The sequence below is a fragment of the Macaca thibetana genome, chromosome 6, assembly GCF_024542745.1.
Source record: "Macaca thibetana thibetana isolate TM-01 chromosome 6, ASM2454274v1, whole genome shotgun sequence".
NCBI lineage: Eukaryota > Metazoa > Chordata > Mammalia > Primates > Cercopithecidae > Macaca > Macaca thibetana.
Genome location: NC_065583.1, coordinates 4,655,194 through 4,673,778, shown reverse-complemented (window position 1 = coordinate 4,673,778; position 18,585 = coordinate 4,655,194). Strand labels below are relative to the sequence as shown.

Sequence of the window (18,585 nt, the reverse complement as noted above, 5' to 3'; positions counted from 1 at the left end):
TAGTTGATTAAAGGAGAAAAACTACTCCATCATCTTGCTAAATAAAGGGTATTTGATTAAACATAATTCCTAAAACTACTACTAGTAAATAAGCAATTAAAGGATAGTTCCTTAACATAAAAACAGAAATATGAAACAAATAGCAAAACATCAGAAATAAAAGATGTGCTCTATTGCTAGTATCAATCAACATTATTCTGGAAGCCACAGCTAAAGCAATGAAAACAAAACAGAAAAAGGTATAAGTGCTAGAAAGAAAGAGAAAAAAATGGTCGTTATCAGCAGAGATAAATGCCTACCTAAAATACCCAAGACAATCAACTGAACAATTATAAAAATATGTGACAGATTAATGGAAGAAAAAAATCCAGAGACACACCCATTTATAAACAAGATTTTAGTTTATGATAAAGGGAAAATTTCAAATATCTGGGGAATTGAGAGATTACTGGAAAATACTGGTAGACATGTCTAATCACCAGTACTTAGTTTTTCAAAATATATGTATGCTGTTTAGGGATACATGCAAATGTGGTAAAACTGTAAGAAGAAATATGGGAAGATAAAACAAACAGTGGTTACCTTCAGAAAGGTAAAAAAGAGCTGGGTGAGGTGGCTCACGCCTGTAATCCCACTACTTCGGGAGGCCAAGGCGGACGGATCACCTGAGGTCAGGAGTTCGAGACCAGCCTGGCCAACATGGTGAAACCTCATCTCTACTAAAAATACAAAAATTAGTGAGGCGTGGTGGCGCATGCCTGTAATCCCAGCTACTCAGGAGGCTGAGGAAGGAGAATTGCTTGAGCCTGGGAGGCGGAGGTTGCAGTGAGCTGAGATCGTGCCACTACACTCCAGCCTGGGCGACAGAGCAGGACTCCATCTCAAAAAAAAAACAAAAGTAAGTTGGAAAACAATGTATTTGGGGAGGGACACACTAAGAGAAGAGGGATTCTCAGGTGGTAACTACAAGTGTTCACATTAATTTTTAAAACTATGCATTTATATTTTATGTACATTTCTGTATGTATAACATATACGACATATGACATACATATGTGCTGCTATAGAAAGGTCTCCAGGAAATACTGTAATGGTTAATTTTAGGTATCAGTTTGACTGGAGTAAGAAATACCCAGAGAACTAGTAAAGTATTATTTTCTGGTGTGTCTGTGCGGGTGTTTGCAGAGGAGATTGGAGTGTGAGTCTCAGTGACTAAGTGGGGAAGATCTGCTCTCAATGTGGGTGAACACCACTCAACTGGCTGGGGGGCTAAATAGAATAAAAACATAGGAAAGGCAAATTTATCTCTCTCCTGGAGCTGGGACACATTATTCTTCTCCTACCCTTGGACATCAGAACTCCAGGCTCTCCAGGCCTTGGATTTCAGGCCTTACACTCAGCACCCCTTACCCCTTGTTCTCAGGCCTTCAGACTTGCACTGAGCCACACTACTGGCATCCCAGGGTATCCAGCTTGCAAACAGCCTATTGTGGGGAGTTTTCATTCTCCATAATTACATGAGCCAATTCCCCTAATAAATTCCGTCCGTCCATCCATCCATCCATCCATCCATCCATCCATCCATCCATCTGCCCATCCTATTGGTTCTATGTCTCTGGAGGACCTAACACAGACATTAAGTGGAAAAAAAGCAAAACAGTTTCTACAGTATGATTTGTTTCCTGTAAAAATCTCTACTGATACTGTATACGTAAAAAATTTTTTCCAAGGACACAGAAGAAATTATTGCCTTCGGATCACACGGATGACATCAAGAAATTATTTTAAAAATGAAAAAGAAATTATTTCTTATGGTTAAATGTCTGTAGTATACATTTTCATTTCATACCTTTCTAAACTGTTTTGTTATGGCTTGGTTTTTTTTTTAAACATCTATGTATACAACTTTTTAAACATATCCGTATCTATTTGTGTATTTAATATTTTTATTTTTGTTAATATTAAGATGATATCCAAGTAATACAACTGTTTTGTTTTCTTTCTTTTTCAGATGGAGTGCAATGGTACAATCATAGCTCACTGCAGTCTCAAATTCCTTGAACTCCTAGGCTCAAGCAATTCTCCCACCTGCCTCAGCTTCCCAGGTATCTGGGATTACAGGCGCATGCCACCATGCCCAGCTAAGTTTTGTACTTTTTGTAGAGACAGGGTCTTTCTGTGTTGCTCAGGCTGGTCTCAAATGCCTGGCCTCAAGCAATCCTCCTGTCTCAGCTTCCCGAAGCACTGGGATTATAGGCATGAGTCACCAGGGATGTACCTAGCCCTTGTTTTCTTCTCTATACTTTTATGCACTTAAGATGAACTATATAGACAAAAGTCCTAATTAAAAACTAAACTATAAGGAACGTGGTTTTGTTTTGTTTTGTTTTTGAGACAGAGTCTCCCTCTGTCACCCAGGCTGGAGTGCAGTGGTGCGATCTCAGCTCACTGCAACCTCCGCCTCCGGGATTCAAGCAATTCTCCTGCCTCAGCCTCCTGAGTGGCTGGGACTACAGGCACGTTCCACCACACCCGGCTAATTTTTGGTATTTTTAGTAGAGACGGGCTTTGACCAGGTTAGCCAGGATGGTCTCAATCTCCTGACTTTGTGATACGCTCGCCTCAGCCTCCCAAAGTGCTGGGATTATAGGCATGAGCTGCCACACTGAGCCACGAAACGTTTTTTAAAAACCAATAAAGATGTAAAGAAATGCTCAATCTTGCTAACCAAAAATATGTCATTTTTTGGCCAGATGCAGTGGCTCACACCTGTAAACCCAGCACTTCAGGAGGCCGAGGCAGGATTGCTTGAGGCTGGGAGTTCGAAACCATCCTGGGCAACATGGCGAAATCCCATCTCTACAAAAAAAATACAAAAATTAGCCAGGCGTAATGGCTCGCACCTGTAGTCCCAGCTACATGGGGGCTGAGGTGGGACCAGGAGAAGGAAGCTGGAGTGAGCTGAGCTAACACCAAACTCCAGCCTACATGACCAGAGGGAGAACCTGGCTCCAGAAAAAAAAAAAAAAAAAAAAAAGTACAAGAGAAAGATAAGAAAATCTGAAGGAAAAAACAATGAGTTAATTCACTGCCTTTGAGATGAGACCTGAAGGCAGGTAGAAAACTCCAATAAACAAATGGAAATACAGGATAAAGGAAAAAGGTTACAATCTTTATTCTGGAGAATAAAGCTTTCTAAAATGCTAAAAATGTCGTATAGCTCTGCTGTCTAATACAATTGACACTAGCCTTATGTGTCTTTAATCACTTGAAATGTGACTAGTGCAACAGAGAAGTTGATTTTTAATTTCAGTTATTTTTAAACAGCTATAGGTGACTAGGTGCTATTATATCTAGAACATATCAAAAGATTTAAAAACATTCACATGTTTTTCCTCTCACTTTCTAGACATATCAAAACTAAGATTTTCAATTGATTTAGATTATTCAAATAGTTCCAAAATGCCACTTTGGATTACTATATCACAAAACTGAAGAACTATGATCCATCCTCAACTAAGCAACAGGATTACTTCCTTAAGTAATTCTTAACTCCATTTACAAAGTAAAACAAAGTTGAGTAAAAATTTCATGGTTTTGGTGAGCTGGCATTAAGGTGACGTCAGTCACGAAACATACTCCCCATGGTTAAAGAAGCATAGTTTGAGAGCTACAGCTCTACTTTTCAGCTCTACTTTACTTACCTCTCCATCACTATCAGATATCACAATGAATGCATCCTCAAGTCTACGCTTCCTCTTCACACTAAAAGAACTGGTAGTTTCCACATCCTTCTTCTCCAGGTTCCGAGATTCGGAGACTTCTTTAACTTTTTTCTTTCTCCGTGGCATCCTCTTGTCTAGAATAAAAGGACAATAATTTTGTCGAGAATAAAAAGATCAAAATTTACTTAAAGTTTTCTAGAAGCTATTCAACTTAGTCTTTTATTTGTGACGGTATCGCTTTGTTGCCCAGGGTGGAGTGCAGTGGCACGATCTTGGCTCACTGCAACCGCTGCCTCTCAATTCAAGCAATCCTCCTGCCTCAGCTTCCCGAGTAGCTGGACTACAGGCACGTGCCACCACACTGGTTAATTTTTGTATTTTTAGTACAGATAGGGTTTCACCATGTTGGCCAGGCTGGTCTCAAACTCCTGACCTCAGGTGATCCACCGCCTCAGCCTCCCATAGTGCTGGGATTACAGACATGAGCCACCACACCCAGCCTAATTTTTGTATTTTTGTAGAGAAGGGGTTTCACCATGTTGGTCAGGCTGGTATTGAACTCCTGACCTCAGGTGATCTGCCCACCTTGGCCTCCCAAAGTGTTGGGGTTACAGGAGTGAGCCACCGTGCCCAGCCTCAATTTAATCTTGTAAAAGGAAAAGATAACCCTATCTAACAGAAGTAAAACTTGGATTTCTTAACTAGTCTACTACTTATTAAAAATATAGAGGAATTTTTTTTAGAAAAATATAGGAAAAAATGTTTTTTTTCTATAGAGGGAAACACAGACCAGGCACGGTGGCTCACGCCTGTAATCCCAGCACTTTGGGAAGCTGAGGCGGGTGGATCATTTGACGTGAGGAGTTAAGAGACCAGCCTGGCCAACATGGGGAAACCGTGTCTCTACTAAAAATACAAAAATTGGCCGGGCATGGTAGCGTGTGCCTGTAATTCCAGCTACTCTACTAAGGAGACTGAGGCAGGAGAATCACTTGAACCCAGGAGGCAGAGGCTGCAGTGAGCAGAGATCATGCCACTGCATTCCAGCCTGGGCGACAAGAGGGAAATTCTGTCTCAAAAACAAACAAACAAAAAAACTATATAAATATACAAATCTCATTCTCCATGGTGAAATTTCAGTATCAATAATATAGAAATGTATCCTAGTTCTTTAAACATCAATTTAGATAACTGCTTTCCTTGACTACATATTATAATTTACTTAAGTTTTTCTTCTTTTTTGAGACGAGGTCTCGCTCTGTTGGCCAGGCTAGAGTGCATGATCGTAACGCACGATCGCCTCGTCCTCCTTGGCTCAAGCAACCCTCCCACACCTCAGCTTCCTGTGCAGCTGGGGCCACAAGGGTGTGCCAGCATATCTGGTTAGTTTACTTTTTATTCCTTATAAGATAGGATCTCACTATGTTACCTAGGTTAAGATTTTTTAAATATCAAATGCCTCAACCTGATAACATCTACAAAAATCCCGTAACTAATAAGCTAACGTCATATTTAAAGGTAAAAGACTAAATGCTTTCTCCTTTCAACAAGGAGCAAGACAAGAAAGTTTCCTTTCAGCTGGGCACAGTGGCTCACCCCTGTAATCCCAACACTTTGGGAGGCCAAGGCAGGAGGATCACTTGAGGTCAAGGAATTTGAGACCATCCTATGCAATGTTTTTTTTTTTTTTTTTTTTTTTTTTGTAGAGACAAGACACGGCATCCTGTCTCTACAGGATGGAAGGCCGAGGTGGGCTGATCACCTGAGGTCAGGAGTTCAAGCCCAGCCTGGCCAACATGGTAAAACCCCATCTCTACTAAAAATACAAAAATTAGCTGGGTGTGGTGGCGTGCGACTGTAATCCCAGCTACTCCAGAGGCTCAGGCAGGAGAATCACTTGAACTCAGGAGGCGGAGGTTGCAGTGAGCTGAGATTGTGCCACTGCACTCCAGCCTGGGTGCCAGAGTGAGACTTCATCTCAAAAAAAAAAAAAAAAGTTAGCAAGGCACAGTGTTGAGCACCTACAGTCCCAGCTACTCAAGAGGCTGAGGCAGGACGACAGCTTGAGTGTGTCTGAAACTGCCATGAGCTATGATCATGCCAATGAACTTCAGCCTAGGCAACTGGGCAACAGAGCAAGACCCTGTCTCAAAAAGAAAAAAAGAGGCTGGGCACAGTGGCTCACCCCTATAATCCCAGTACTTTGGGAGGCCAAGGCGGGAGGATGGCTTGAGCCCACAAGTTAAGATACCAGCCTCATCAACATAGCAAGACCCTGTCTCTACAAAAAATAAAAGAATTAGCTGAACAATGGTGGCAAGCCTGTGGTCCCAGTCACTGCAGCCTGGGCAACAGGGCGAGGTTGTCTCAAAAAAAACAATGTCTGCTTTCATCATTGAACATTATACTTAGGGTTCTAGGCAGAACAATTAAGCAAAGAGAAATAAAAGATATTCAACTTAGAAAGAAGTAAAACTATTATGATTTGCAGATGACATGACCTGTGTTCAAAAAAAAAAAAAAAACACTAAGAAACACATTAAAAAACTATTACAGGCCAGGTGCAGTGACTCACACTTGTAATCCCAGCACTTCGGGAGGCTGAGGCAGGCGGATCACTTGAGATCAGGAGTTTGAGACTAGCCTGGCCCATACGGTGAAACCCCGTCTCTACTAAAAATATAAAAAATTAGCCGGGCGTGGTGGCAGGCACCTGTAGTCCCAGCTACTCAGGAGGCTGAGGCAGGAGAACGGCATGAATATGGGAGGCGGAGCTTGCAGTGAGCTAAGATGGTGCCACTGCACTCCAGCCTGGGCAACAGAGTGAGACTCTGTCTCAAAAAAAAAAAAAAAAATACAAAAATTAGCCAGGCGTGGTGGCAGGTACCTGTAATCCCAGCTACTTGGGAGGCTGAGGCAGAAGAATTGCTTAAACCCGGGAGGTGAAGGTTGCAGTGACCCAAGATCGTGCTATTAGGCACTCCAGCCTGGGCAACAAGAGTGAAACTCCATCTCAAAACAACAACAACAAAAAAACTATTATAACTAATCAACAGTTCATCAAGGTTCATCTTGCCTTGTATCAATGCAGGAAACAAGTCAACACACAAAAATCAATTGCATTCCTATATGCTAGCCCTAAACAATCAAAACTGAAATTTAAAAAATGTTATTTCTGGCCAGGCACAGTGGCTCATGTCTATAATCCCAGCACTTTAGGAGGCTGAGGTGGGTGTATCACCTGAGGTGAGGAGCTCAAGACCAGCCTGGCCAACATGGTTGCAGTGAGCCAAGATCACACCACTGCCCTCCAGCCTGGGTGACAGAGCGAGACCCTGTCTCAAAAAATAATAATAAAATAAAAATAAAAATTAGCCAGGCATAGCAGCTAATGCCTGCAGTCCCAGCTACTTGGCAGGCTAAGGAGGAGGGATCGCCTAAGCCCAGAAGGTTGAGGCTGCAGGCCGGGTGCGGTGGCTTACGTCTGTAATCCCAGCACTTTCGGAGGCCGAGGCAGGCGGATCACGAGTTCAGGAAATCAAGACCATCCTGGCTAACACGGTGAAACCCCATCTCTACTGAAAAATACAAAAAATTAGCCGGGCATCGTGGCGGGCGCCTGTAGTCCCAGCTACTCGGGAGGCTGAGGCAGGAGAATGGCGTGAACCCGGGAGGTGGAGCTTGCAGTGAGCCGAGATCGCGCCACTGCACTCCAACCTGGGCGACACAGTGAGACTCCGTCTCAAAAAAAAAAAAAAAAAAAAGAAGGTTGAGGCTGCAGTAAGCTATGATCACACCATTGCACTCCAGCCTGGGCAACAGAGCAAGGCCCTGTTTCGAAAAAAAAAGAAAAAGACATCAAATGCAAAAGTAACCCGGCACAGTGGGCTGTAATCCCAACACTCTAAGAGGCCGAGACTGGTGGATCACTTGAGTCACAGTGGACTATAATCCCAGTCTGTAATCCCAACACTCTGAGAGGCCGAGACTGGTGGATCACTTGAGCCTGGGAGTCTGAGACGAGCCCAGAAAACATGGCAAAACCCTATACAAAAAAATACAAAATTTAGCCAGATGTGGTGGCGTACCTGTAGTCCCAGCTAGTTGGGAGGCTTAGGTGGGAGGATGGAGGATCAATTGAGCCCAGGGTGTCAAGGCTGCAGTGAACCAAGATCCACGCCACAGTACTCCAGCCTGGGTGACAGACTAAGCCCCTGTCTAAAAAAATATAAAAAAATACTCAAATCATTAGTCATGAGGGAAACACAAATCAAAACCACAATGAAATACCACTTTATACCCACTCTGATGGCTGGCTATTTTAAAAATAATGGAAAATAACTAGTGTTGGTGAGGATGCTGGAGAAACTGGAACTCTAGTACATCGTATTATTGATACGAATGTAAAATGGTGTAGCCACTATGGGGAAACAAAAGGAATGAAGTATTAATATATGCTACAACATGGATGAACCTTGAAAACATGCCAAGCGAGGCCGGGCGCGGTGGCTCAAGCCTGTAATCCCAGCACTTTGGGAGGCTGAGACGGGCGGATCATGAGGTCAGGAGATCGAGACCATCCTGGCTAACACAGTGAAACCCCGTCTCTACTAAGAAATACAAAAAAAAAAAAAAACTAGCCGGGCGAGGTGGCGGGTGCCTGTAGTCCCAGCTACTCGGGAGGCTGAGGCAGGAGAATGGCGTAAACCCGGGAGGCAGAGCTTGCAGTGAGCTGAGATCTGGCCACTGCACTCCAGCCTGGGCTACAGAGCGAGACTCTGTCTCAAAAAAAAAAAAAAGAAAACATGCCAAGCGAAAGAAGCCAGACATAAAAGGCACATACTGTGTGATTCTATTTATATGAAACATCTAGAATAAGCAAATCCATAGGCAGAAAGCAGATTAGTGATTACCAGAAGATGGAGTTGGGGAAAATGTACAATGACTGCTTAACGGATATAAGGTTTATTTTGGGGGTGATAGAAATGTTTTGGAATTAGAAAGTGGTGATAATTGTACAACACTGTGAATTTACTAAAAACCACTAAATTATACACTTAAAATGATTGAAATGGTAGATTTTGTTAGGTGATTTTTTTTTTTTTTTTTTTTTTTTGAGACAGAGTCTCACTCTGTTGCCAGGCTGGAGTGCAGTGGCACCATCTCAGTTCACCAAAGCCTCCACCTCCCGGGTTCAAGCAATTCTCCTGCCTCAGCCTCCCAAGTAGCTGGGGCTACAGGCATGCGCCACCACGCCCCACTAATTTTTGTATTTTTAGTAGACATGGGGTTTCACCATGTTGGCCAAGATGGTACGGATCTCTTGACCTCGTGATCCACCTGCCTTGGCCTCCCAAAGTGCTGAGATTACAGGCTGAGCCACCGCACCTCCGGCCTGTTAGGTGAATTTCACCTCAATTTTTAAAAAAGGGGAGCCCCAGATGATTTTATTTTACAGCCAGAGCAGAGAATCACTGACTCAATCACAGATTTAAATAAAGCCACCTTAACTTTGTTACAAACTTCTCAAACCATTCAATTACTCCTAAGGGAGCTGTTTTACCTTATTATCAGAAGTAGTCTGCACAATACGAGCATTAAGGTTTTTCTAAAAAAACACTTAAGGGATAAAAAATTCTAAATTAAGGGATAGTGACAACGTACATACCCAGATGCTTACAATTTACAAAATCATTCCCCTTCATAAAACTAGACACACAAACGTCTTTTTCTGTGCTTAATGCATATTTTTAATGACTAAAGAACAAGAAATTACAAAAATCAAAAAATTAGCCAGGGGCAGTGGCTCAAGTATGTAATCTCAGTACTTTGGGAGGCCAAGGTGAGAGGATCATCTGAAGACAAGAGTTTGAGATCAGCCTGGACAACATGGTGAAACCCCACCTCTATTAAAAATACAAAAATTAGCTGGGTATGGAGGTGCATGCCTGCAGTTCCAGCTACTGGAGAGGCTGAGGCAGGAGGATTGCTTGAACCCAGGGGATGGAGGTTGCAGTGAAGCGAGATCACACCACTGCACTCCAGCCAGTCAACAGACCAAGACCCTGTCTCAAAAAAAAAAAAAAGAAATAAATATACATTTTTAACTTTTGTATTTAAATATAGTTAACAGAATATTTACTGCATATGCAACGCAGAACTAGCTAGTTATTATTTAAGTACATATAAATTCATACTAAAGCAGTAACATCTCACTAGATAACTGGATATGAGCTATCCACTATGGTCCAAATGTTTGTGTCCTTCCAAAATTCATATGCTGACATCTAATCCCCAATGTGTTGGTAAGAAATGGGGCCTGGGGCCGGGCACGGTGGCTCACGCCTGTAATCCCAGCACTTTGGGAGGCCGAGGCAGGCAGATCATAAGGTCAGGAGATCGAGACCATCCTGGCTAACACGGTGAAACCCCGTCTCTACTAAAAATACAAAAATATTAGCCAGGCATGGTGGCGGGCGCCTGTAGTCCCAGCTAGTTGGGCAGAAGAATGGCGTGAACCCGGGAGGTGGACCTTGCAGTGAGTGGAGATCACGCCACTGCACTCCAGCCTGGGCAACAGAGCGAGACTCCGTTTCAAAAAAAACAAACAAACAAATGGGGCCCTAGGGAAGTGACTAGGTCATGAAGACACAGCACTCATGAAAGGGACTAGTGCCCTTATAAGAGAGGCCTAAGAGAGCTTGTTTGCCCCTTTTACCCTTCTGCCATGTGAGGATGCAGCAAGAAGGTCCCATCTTTTAAGCAGAGAGCAAGCCCTCATCAAGCACCTTGATCTTAGATTTACCAGACTTCAGAACTGTGAGCAAAAAAATTACATTGTTTATAAATTACCCAGTGGAAGATATTCTGTTACAGCAGCAGGAAAAGACTAAAAACCTATCAAGTTACCATTACATAAATTAAAACACAAATAAGATGACATATTTGTACTTCCTAAAAAAAAATTAATTTTTATATTAATTTGCAAGAAGTGAATTTTCTAAACTCCAAACTATAAGAGAAATGGAAAAAACACAAATACAACTTTGTACAAACGTTGCCATATTTCTAATAAAAACAGGTTTTATATTTATGTTTTTGTTTTTTGAGATAGGGTCTTGCTCTGTTGCCTTGGCTTGAGTGCAGTGTGTATGATCACAGCTTGCTGCAACCTCTAACTCTTAGGTTCAAGCAATCCTTCTGCCCCAGCTTCCCAGGAAGGTAGGACTACAAGAGTACACTATCACACTCAGCTAATTTTTTTTTAAAGAGATGGGGGTCTTGCTATGTTGCCCAGGCTGGTCTTGAACTCCTGGCCTCAAACGATCCTCCTGCCTTGGCCTCCCAAAATGCTAGGATTATAGGCATGAGCCATCATGACTGATCAAGTCCTCAGTTTTAACAATTCACCAGCCGGGCGCGGTGGCTCATGCCTGTAATCGCAGCACTTTGGGAGGCCGAGGCGGGCGGATCACAAGGTCAGGAGATCGAGACCATCCTGGCTAACACGGTGAAACCCCGTCTCTACTAAAAATACAAAAAAATGCCGGGCGAGGTGGCGGGTGCCTATAGTCCCAGCTACTCGGGAGGCTGAGGCAGGAGAATGGCGTGAACGCGGGAGGCGGAGCTTGCAGTGAGCCAATATCGCGCCACTGCACTCCAGCCGGGGAGACAGAGCGAGACTCCGCCTCAAAAAAAAAAAAAAAAAAAATTCACCTTACTCTACCTTTTTAGATTCAGGTCTGTTACTATCATAATGAACACTACCCAAAGAACAAATCTCTTTGGGGAGAAACAGCAAAGACAACTGAGGGGAAAGAATATGAAACCTGGCAAATTGAGAAGACAGATCTGACCAGCCTGGGCAACATAGAAAGACCGCCTCTCAATCACCTGAGGTCAGCGGTTCAAGACCAGCCTGACCAACATGGAGAAATCCCACCTCTACTAAAAATACAAAATTAGCCAGGCATGGTGGTGCCACTGCATTCCAGCCTGGGCAACAAGAGTGAAACTCTGTCTCAAAAAAAAAAAAAAAAAGAACGACCCCATCTCTCCAAAAACTTTTAAAAATTAGCCGGGTATAGTGATGCATGCCTATAGTCCCAGCTACTCTTAAGAGGCTGAGGTGCAATGATCACCTGAGCCTAGGGAAGTGGAGGCTGCACTGAGCCATGATGGTGCCACTGCACTCTAGCCTGGGCAACAGAGTGAGATCTCATCTCAAAAGAAAAGATAGATCTTAGATTAATATTTAGAGAACTGCCAGCCGGGAGTTCTTAACCTGTCAATCCCAAAGCCCTTAAAGAATCTATAGATTGGCTTCAGGGGATTAACTAAAATTGTGTGTAAAATTGGTTTTTTCTGTATCTTCCTTGGAAAAATTTTTATAATTTTTATTGAATTCTCAAAGGAGCTAAAGACCCAAAAGAGTGTAGAACTACCAAGATTTGGCCAGGAGTAGTGGTGCATGCCTGTAATCCCAGCACTTTGAGGGGCCGAGGCAGAAGGATCACTTGAACTCAAGCATTCAAGATAAGCCTCAGCAACACAGTGAGACCCTGTCTCAATTTAAAAAAAAAAAAAAAAAAAAAAAAAAGTGACTTTGAGTAAATAAAGCTTTTTTTTTTTTTTTTTTTTTTTTTTGAGACGGAGTCTCACTCTGTCGCCCAGGCTGAAGTGCAGTGGCACAATCTCAGCTCACTACAAGCTCCATCTCCCAGGTTCATGCCATTCTCCTGCCTCAGCCTACCGATTAGCTGGGACTACAGGCGCACACCACCACGCCCAGCTAATTTTTGTTGTATTTTTTTTTAGCAGAGACAGGGTTTCACCATGTTAGCCAGGATTGTCTCGATCTCCTGACCTCATGATCCACCCACCTCGGCCTCCCAAAGTGCTGGGATTGCAGGCATGAGTCACCGTGCCCAGCCTGAGTAAAGCTTTCTTAGGACATAAAGAAAATTTTTAATTTGATAAATTTGACATCACTGAAACTTAAAACTTCTGCTCTTTAAAAAAAAAAAAAAAAAAGACCATTAAGAAGCCACAGAATGACAGTCTGGGCAAAATAGCAATGCTTTGTCTCTATAAAAAAATTTTTTTTAATTAGCTATGGTGGCACACACTTGTAGTTTCAACTACTCAGAAGGCTGAAGTAGAAGGATCTCCTGAGCCAGGGAGGTCAAAGCTGCAATGAGATGTGGTCACGCTACTGCACTCCAGCCTAGGCAACAGAGTAAGACCCCGTATCAAAAAAGAAAACAAAAAGCTGCCATAGAATGGAAGAAAATACGTGCAATACATTTATCTTGCAAAAGACTTATATCCAGAATATATAAAGAATTCTTGGGCCAGACATGGTGGCCCACGCCTGTAATCTCAGCACTTTGGGAGGCTGAGGCAGGTGGATCACATGAGGTCAGGAGTTCGAGACGAGCCTAGCCAACATGGCAAAACCCCATCTCTACTAAAAATACAAAAGTCAGCTGGGCATGGTGGTATGCACCTATAATCCCAGCTACTGGGGAGGCTGAGGCATGAGAATCACTTGAACCCAGGAGACAGAGGTTGAGCCAAGATTGTGCCACTGCACTCCCGCCTGGGCAACAGAGCAAGATTCCATCTCAAAAAAAAAAAAATTATTGGCCAGGTGCAGTAGCTCATGCCTGTAATCCCAGCACTTTATGAGGCCAACACGACTCACCACAATCTCAACCTCCTGGACTTAAGCAATTCTTCCATCTCAACCTCCCAAGTAGCTAGGACCACAGGCATGTGCCACCACACCCAGCTAATTTACTTTTTATTTTTTGTAGAGACAAGGTCTCACTATATTGCCCAGACTGGTCTCGAATTCCTGGGCTCAAGTGATCCTCCCACCTTGGTCTCCCAAAGTGCTGGGATTACAGGTGTGAGCCACCACGTCCAGGCACAAATATTTTCTTACCTTTTAAAAACATATCTAGGATGGGTGTGGTGGCTCACGCCTGTAATGCCAGCACTTTGGGAGGCCAAGGCGGGCGGATCACAAAGTCAGGAGATCGAGACCATCCTGGCTAACACAGTGAAACCCCGTCTCTACTAAAAAATACAAAAAATTAGCCGGGCGTGGTGGTGCATGCCTGTGGTCCCAGCTACTCGGAGGCTGAGGCAGGAGAACGGCGTGAACCCAGGAGGCAGAGCTTGCAGTGAGCCGAGATCCCGCCACTGCACTCCAGCCTGGGCCACAAAGCGAGACTCCGTCTCAAAAAAAAAAAAAAAAAAAAAACTCTACTGATAATTTTTAAAGCACAACCACAATACATGTATATTTATTTTTTAACTATATGAATACTAATGTATGTATTTTATATACTGGAAAACATACAAAAATCTGCCAGGCATGGTGGCTCATGCCTGTAATCCCAGCACATTGGGAGGCTGAGGCAGGGGGACAGGAGTTTGACACCAGCCTGGTCAACATGGTGAAACCCCATCTCTACTAAAAATACAAAAATTAGCCGAGCATGGTGGCAGGCACTTGTAGTCCCAGCTACTTGGGAGGCTGAGGCAGGAGAAACTGCTTGCACCCAGGAAGTGGAAGTTGCAGTGAGCCGAGATCACACCACTGTAGTCCAGCCTGGGTGACAAGAGTGAAACTCAATCTCAAAAAAAAGAAAGCATACAAAAATCAAAGTGTAAAAGGGATGAAATAGTAAAAAACACCTGGGTAATGCAGCATAAACATGATAAACACTGGGAGGCTGGCTATGTCACTTTACATCTCTAAGTGGATTCCAAAAATTACACTCCAGCCCGAACAACACAGAGACCCTATCTCAAAAGAAAAAATAAAAAAAGACAAACTAATTTTTAAAAGAAACAAGAGATATTAACAAACTTCACAAAAGCAGATATACTAAAGGTCAATAAGGAAAAACAAACAGATGTTCAATATCATTAGTCATCAAGAAATTACAAATTAAATTCACAATGATTTAACACTGCATATCCATTAGAATGGCTAAAATTGAAAATAGTGGGCCGGGCGCGGTGGCTCAAGCCTGTAATCCCAGCACTTTGGGAGGCTGAGGCGGGTGGATCACGAGGTCAGGAGATCGAGACTATCCTGGCTAACATGGTGAAACCCCGTCTCTACTAAAAATACAAAAAACTAGCCGGGCGTGGTGGCGGGCGCCTGTAGTCTCAGCTACTTGGGAGGCTGAGGCGGGAGAATGGCGTGAACCCGGGAGGCGGAGCTTGCAGTGAGCCGAGATCACGCCACTGCACTCCAGCCTGGGAGACACAGCGAGACTCCATCTCAAAAAAAAAAAAAAACACGAAAATAGTGACAATACAAAAGTGGGCAGGAATGCAGAGTATAATGAACCTCTCATATATTGCTAATGGGAATGTAAAATGGCATAACCACTTTGGAAAACTGGCAGTTTCTTTAAAAAAAAAAAAAGTATAACTATCATGTAAGCCAGTCATTCTGTTGCGGGAATCAGGAGACTGGAGAGACCAATGGGTGGAACAGGAGGATTTTATTTAGGTGGCCACTAGCCCAGCAGATTAACATCTAAAGGCTGAGCCCAGAACAAAGACAGGGCTTGACTTTTTACACACACTTCTCTGAAAGGGAGTTGGCTAGTTTGAATGGTGTGGTGGGAAAATGACAGCGCAAAACTCATGGGGCAGGCAAGCAGGCTTACAGAAGCAGAACAAAGGTAGTTAATTAAATTGTGACAGCTCTCACAACCCAGGCATAGCTTGTGATCTTGCAGCCGCACTGTAGGGAAAACAGGAACTTACAAAACTTGTGAAACACAGGTGTTTGTAGAAATAATTATGAGAAAGGAATTTGTGTTTTTCTTTTCTTATCTTTGCTCCAGGGTGGCGGGGGGCAGCACAGTGTGTTGGGAGAGTCTCTGAAGCTCATTCCTTTGGGCTCTGGCTTTTCAGATAGTGTTATCAAGGCTCTGTCAAGGCCCAGACTATTGCTGGCCTTGGAGTGAGTCAGCCAAGTACAGGAAAACTTGTTTTTCTCTTTTTAACTTCTGCTTCAATTCCACTACTATTGACTACCCAGTAGAAATGAAAACATCACCACCCAAGAACTTGTATATGTTCACAACAGCTCTTTCCATAATGTCAAACACCAAAGACAACCCAAATATCATCAACAGATGAAACGACAACTTGTGGGCTGGGCACGGTGGCTCACACTTGTAATCCCAGCACTTTGGGAGGCCGAAGTGGGCAGAATGCTTGAGGACAAGGATTTGAGACCAGTCTGACCAACACAGTGAAACCCCGTCTTTACCAAAAATACAAAAATTAGCTGGGCGTGGTGACACGCACCTGTAATCCCAGTTACTCAGGAGGCTGAGGTAGGAGAATTGCTTAAACTCAGGAGCTGAGATCGCACCACTGCACTCCAGCCTGGGCAACAGAAAAAGACTCTGTCTCAAAAAAAAAAAAAAAGGTCAGGCACGGTGGCTCACGCCTGTAATCCTAGCACTTTGGGAGGCCAAGGCAGGCAGATCACCTAAGGTCGAGAGTTCAAGACCAGCCTGACCAACATCTCTACTAAAAATACAAAATTAGCCAGACATGGTGGTACATGTCTGTAATCCCAGCTACTCAGGAGGCTGAGGCAGGAGAATCACTTGAACCCAGGAGGCAGAGGTTGTGGTGAGCCAAGATCATGCCATTGCACTCTGGCCTGGGCAACAAGAGTGAAACTCCATCTCAAAAAAAAAGAAAACAAACAAACAAAAAACTTAATTATATAAACCTTAGAATAATTTAGTGTGGTGAATTTATATATATTTTCCTCCTTTATTTAAAATTCCTACAAGTCTGTACTCATTTTATAATTTAAAAATAATGCTCAGGCTGGGTGCAATGTCTCACGCCTGTAATTCCAGCACTTCGGGCGGCCAAGGCAGGAGGACTATTTGAGCTGGGGGTTTGAGACTAGCCTGGGCAACCTGGCCAGACCCCATCTCTACAAAAAATAATTAAAAATCAGTCAGGCATGGGGTTGCATACCTTTTCTCAGCTACTCAGGAGGCTGAAGTGGGAGGATAACTTGTGCGTGGGAGATCAAGGCTGCAGTGAGTGTGATTGTGCTACTGCACTCTAGACTGGGTGACAGAGCGAGATCCTGTCTCAGAAAAAAAAATAATAATAATCCTCAAAAAAACTTGCAGCATTTTTGTTTTCTAGGATGTATTTTAGTTTTTAGCATATATGTCTTATACATTTTATTAAATTTAATGTTTGTGGGTACACAGGTGTATATATTTATGGGATACACGAGATGCTTTGATACAGGTATGCAATATGTAATAATCAGATCATAAAAAATAGGGTATCCATTCCCTGAAGCATTTACCCTTTGTGTTACAAACAATCCAATTATACTCTTTTATTTTAAAATGTACAATTACAGGTCGGGTGCAGTGGCTCACACCTGTAATCCCAACACTTTGGGAGGTCGAGGTGCGCAGATCACGAGGTTGGGAGATTGAGACCATCCTGGTTAACGTGGTGAAACGCCGTCTCTACTAAAAATACAAAAAAAATTAACCGGGCGCGGTGGCGGGTGCCTGTAGTCTCAGCTACGTGGAAGGCTGAGGCAGAATGGCGTGAACCTGGGAAGCGGAGCTTGCAGTGAGCGGAGACAGCACCACTGCACTCCAGCTTGGGCAAAAGCGTGAGACTCCGTCTCATAAAAAAAAAAAGTACAATTACATTATTATTGACTATAGTCATCCTATTGTGCTATCAAATACTGGGTCTTATTGATTCCATTTTTTTTTCTGGTACCCACTAACCATCCCCACCTCTCTATCATCCACCACTACCCTTCCCAGTCTCTAGTGACCATCCTTCTACCCTTTATCTCCATTAGCTCAACTGTTTTGATTTTTAGATCCCACAAATAAGTGAGAACACGCAATGTTTGTCTTTCTGTGCCTGGCTTATTTCACTTAACATCATGACCTCTAGTTTCATCCATGTTGTTACAAATGACAGGATCTCATTCATTTTTATGGCTGAATAGTACTCCATTATGTATAAGTACCATATTTTCTTTATCTATTCATCTGCTGATGGACACTTAGTTGATTCCATATCTTGGCTATTATAAATAGTGCTACAACAAACCTGGGAGTGCAGATACCTCTTCAATACAGTGATTTCCTTTCTTTTGGATACATACCCAGCAGTGGGACTGCTGGATCATACAGTAACTCTACTTTTACTTTTTTGTTTTGTTTTGTTTTTTGAGATGGAGTCTCGTTCTGTAGCCCAGGCTGGAGTGCAGTGGTGTGATCTTGGCTCACTGCAAGCTCCACCTCCCAGGTTCATGCCATTCTCCTGCCTCAGCCTGCCGAGTAGCTGGGATACAGGCGGCCACCACCATGCCTGGCTAATTTTTTACATTTTTAGTAGAGACAGGGTTTCACTGTGTTAGTCAGGATGGTCTCCATCTCCTGACCCCATCATCTGCCCACCTCGGCCTCCCAAAGTGCTGGGATTACAGGCATGAGCCACCGTGCCCGGTCTACTTTTAGTTTTTTGAGGAACCTCCAAACTGTTCTCCATAGTGGTAGTACTAGTTTACATTCCCACCAACAGTGTACAAGGGTTCCCTCTACCCCACATCCTTGCCAGCATTTCCCACTACCTGTTTTTGGATATAAGCCATTTGAACTGGGGTGAGATATTTCACTGTAGCTGTGACTTCCATTTCTCTGATGACCAATGATGTTGAGCGCCTTTTCATATGCCTGTTTTCCACTTGCAAGTTTTTTTGTTTGTTTGTTTTTGAGACAGAGTTTCATTCTTATTGCCCAGGCTGGAG

General features: G+C 43.3%; 2 protein-coding genes across 9 annotated transcripts in view; one reads left to right on the top strand and one right to left on the bottom strand.

Annotated features, from left to right (window-relative positions):
- Positions 1-18,585, bottom strand: part of UIMC1 (ubiquitin interaction motif containing 1) — a 118,435-nt gene that overhangs the window by 76,510 nt on the left and 23,340 nt on the right. For 6 of the 8 annotated variants that reach the window (XM_050793180.1, XM_050793184.1, XM_050793187.1 and 3 more), the window contains exon 2: positions 3,705-3,859. In XM_050793180.1, the coding sequence (XP_050649137.1) occupies positions 3,705-3,851 (147 nt within the window). In that variant the 5' untranslated portion in view covers positions 3,852-3,859. Of the gene's footprint in view, positions 1-3,704; positions 3,860-7,813; positions 7,944-18,585 lie in introns of all 8 variants that reach the window. The other 2 variants (XM_050793185.1, XM_050793183.1) reach the window with 1 other exon arrangement.
- The window catches only part of ZNF346 (zinc finger protein 346), an 87,642-nt gene continuing 70,316 nt past the window's right edge, over positions 1,260-18,585 (top strand). The window contains exon 1 of the mRNA XM_050793260.1: positions 1,260-1,269. The gene's annotated coding sequence lies outside the window, so the exon portion shown is untranslated. The remainder of the gene's footprint in view (positions 1,270-18,585) is intronic.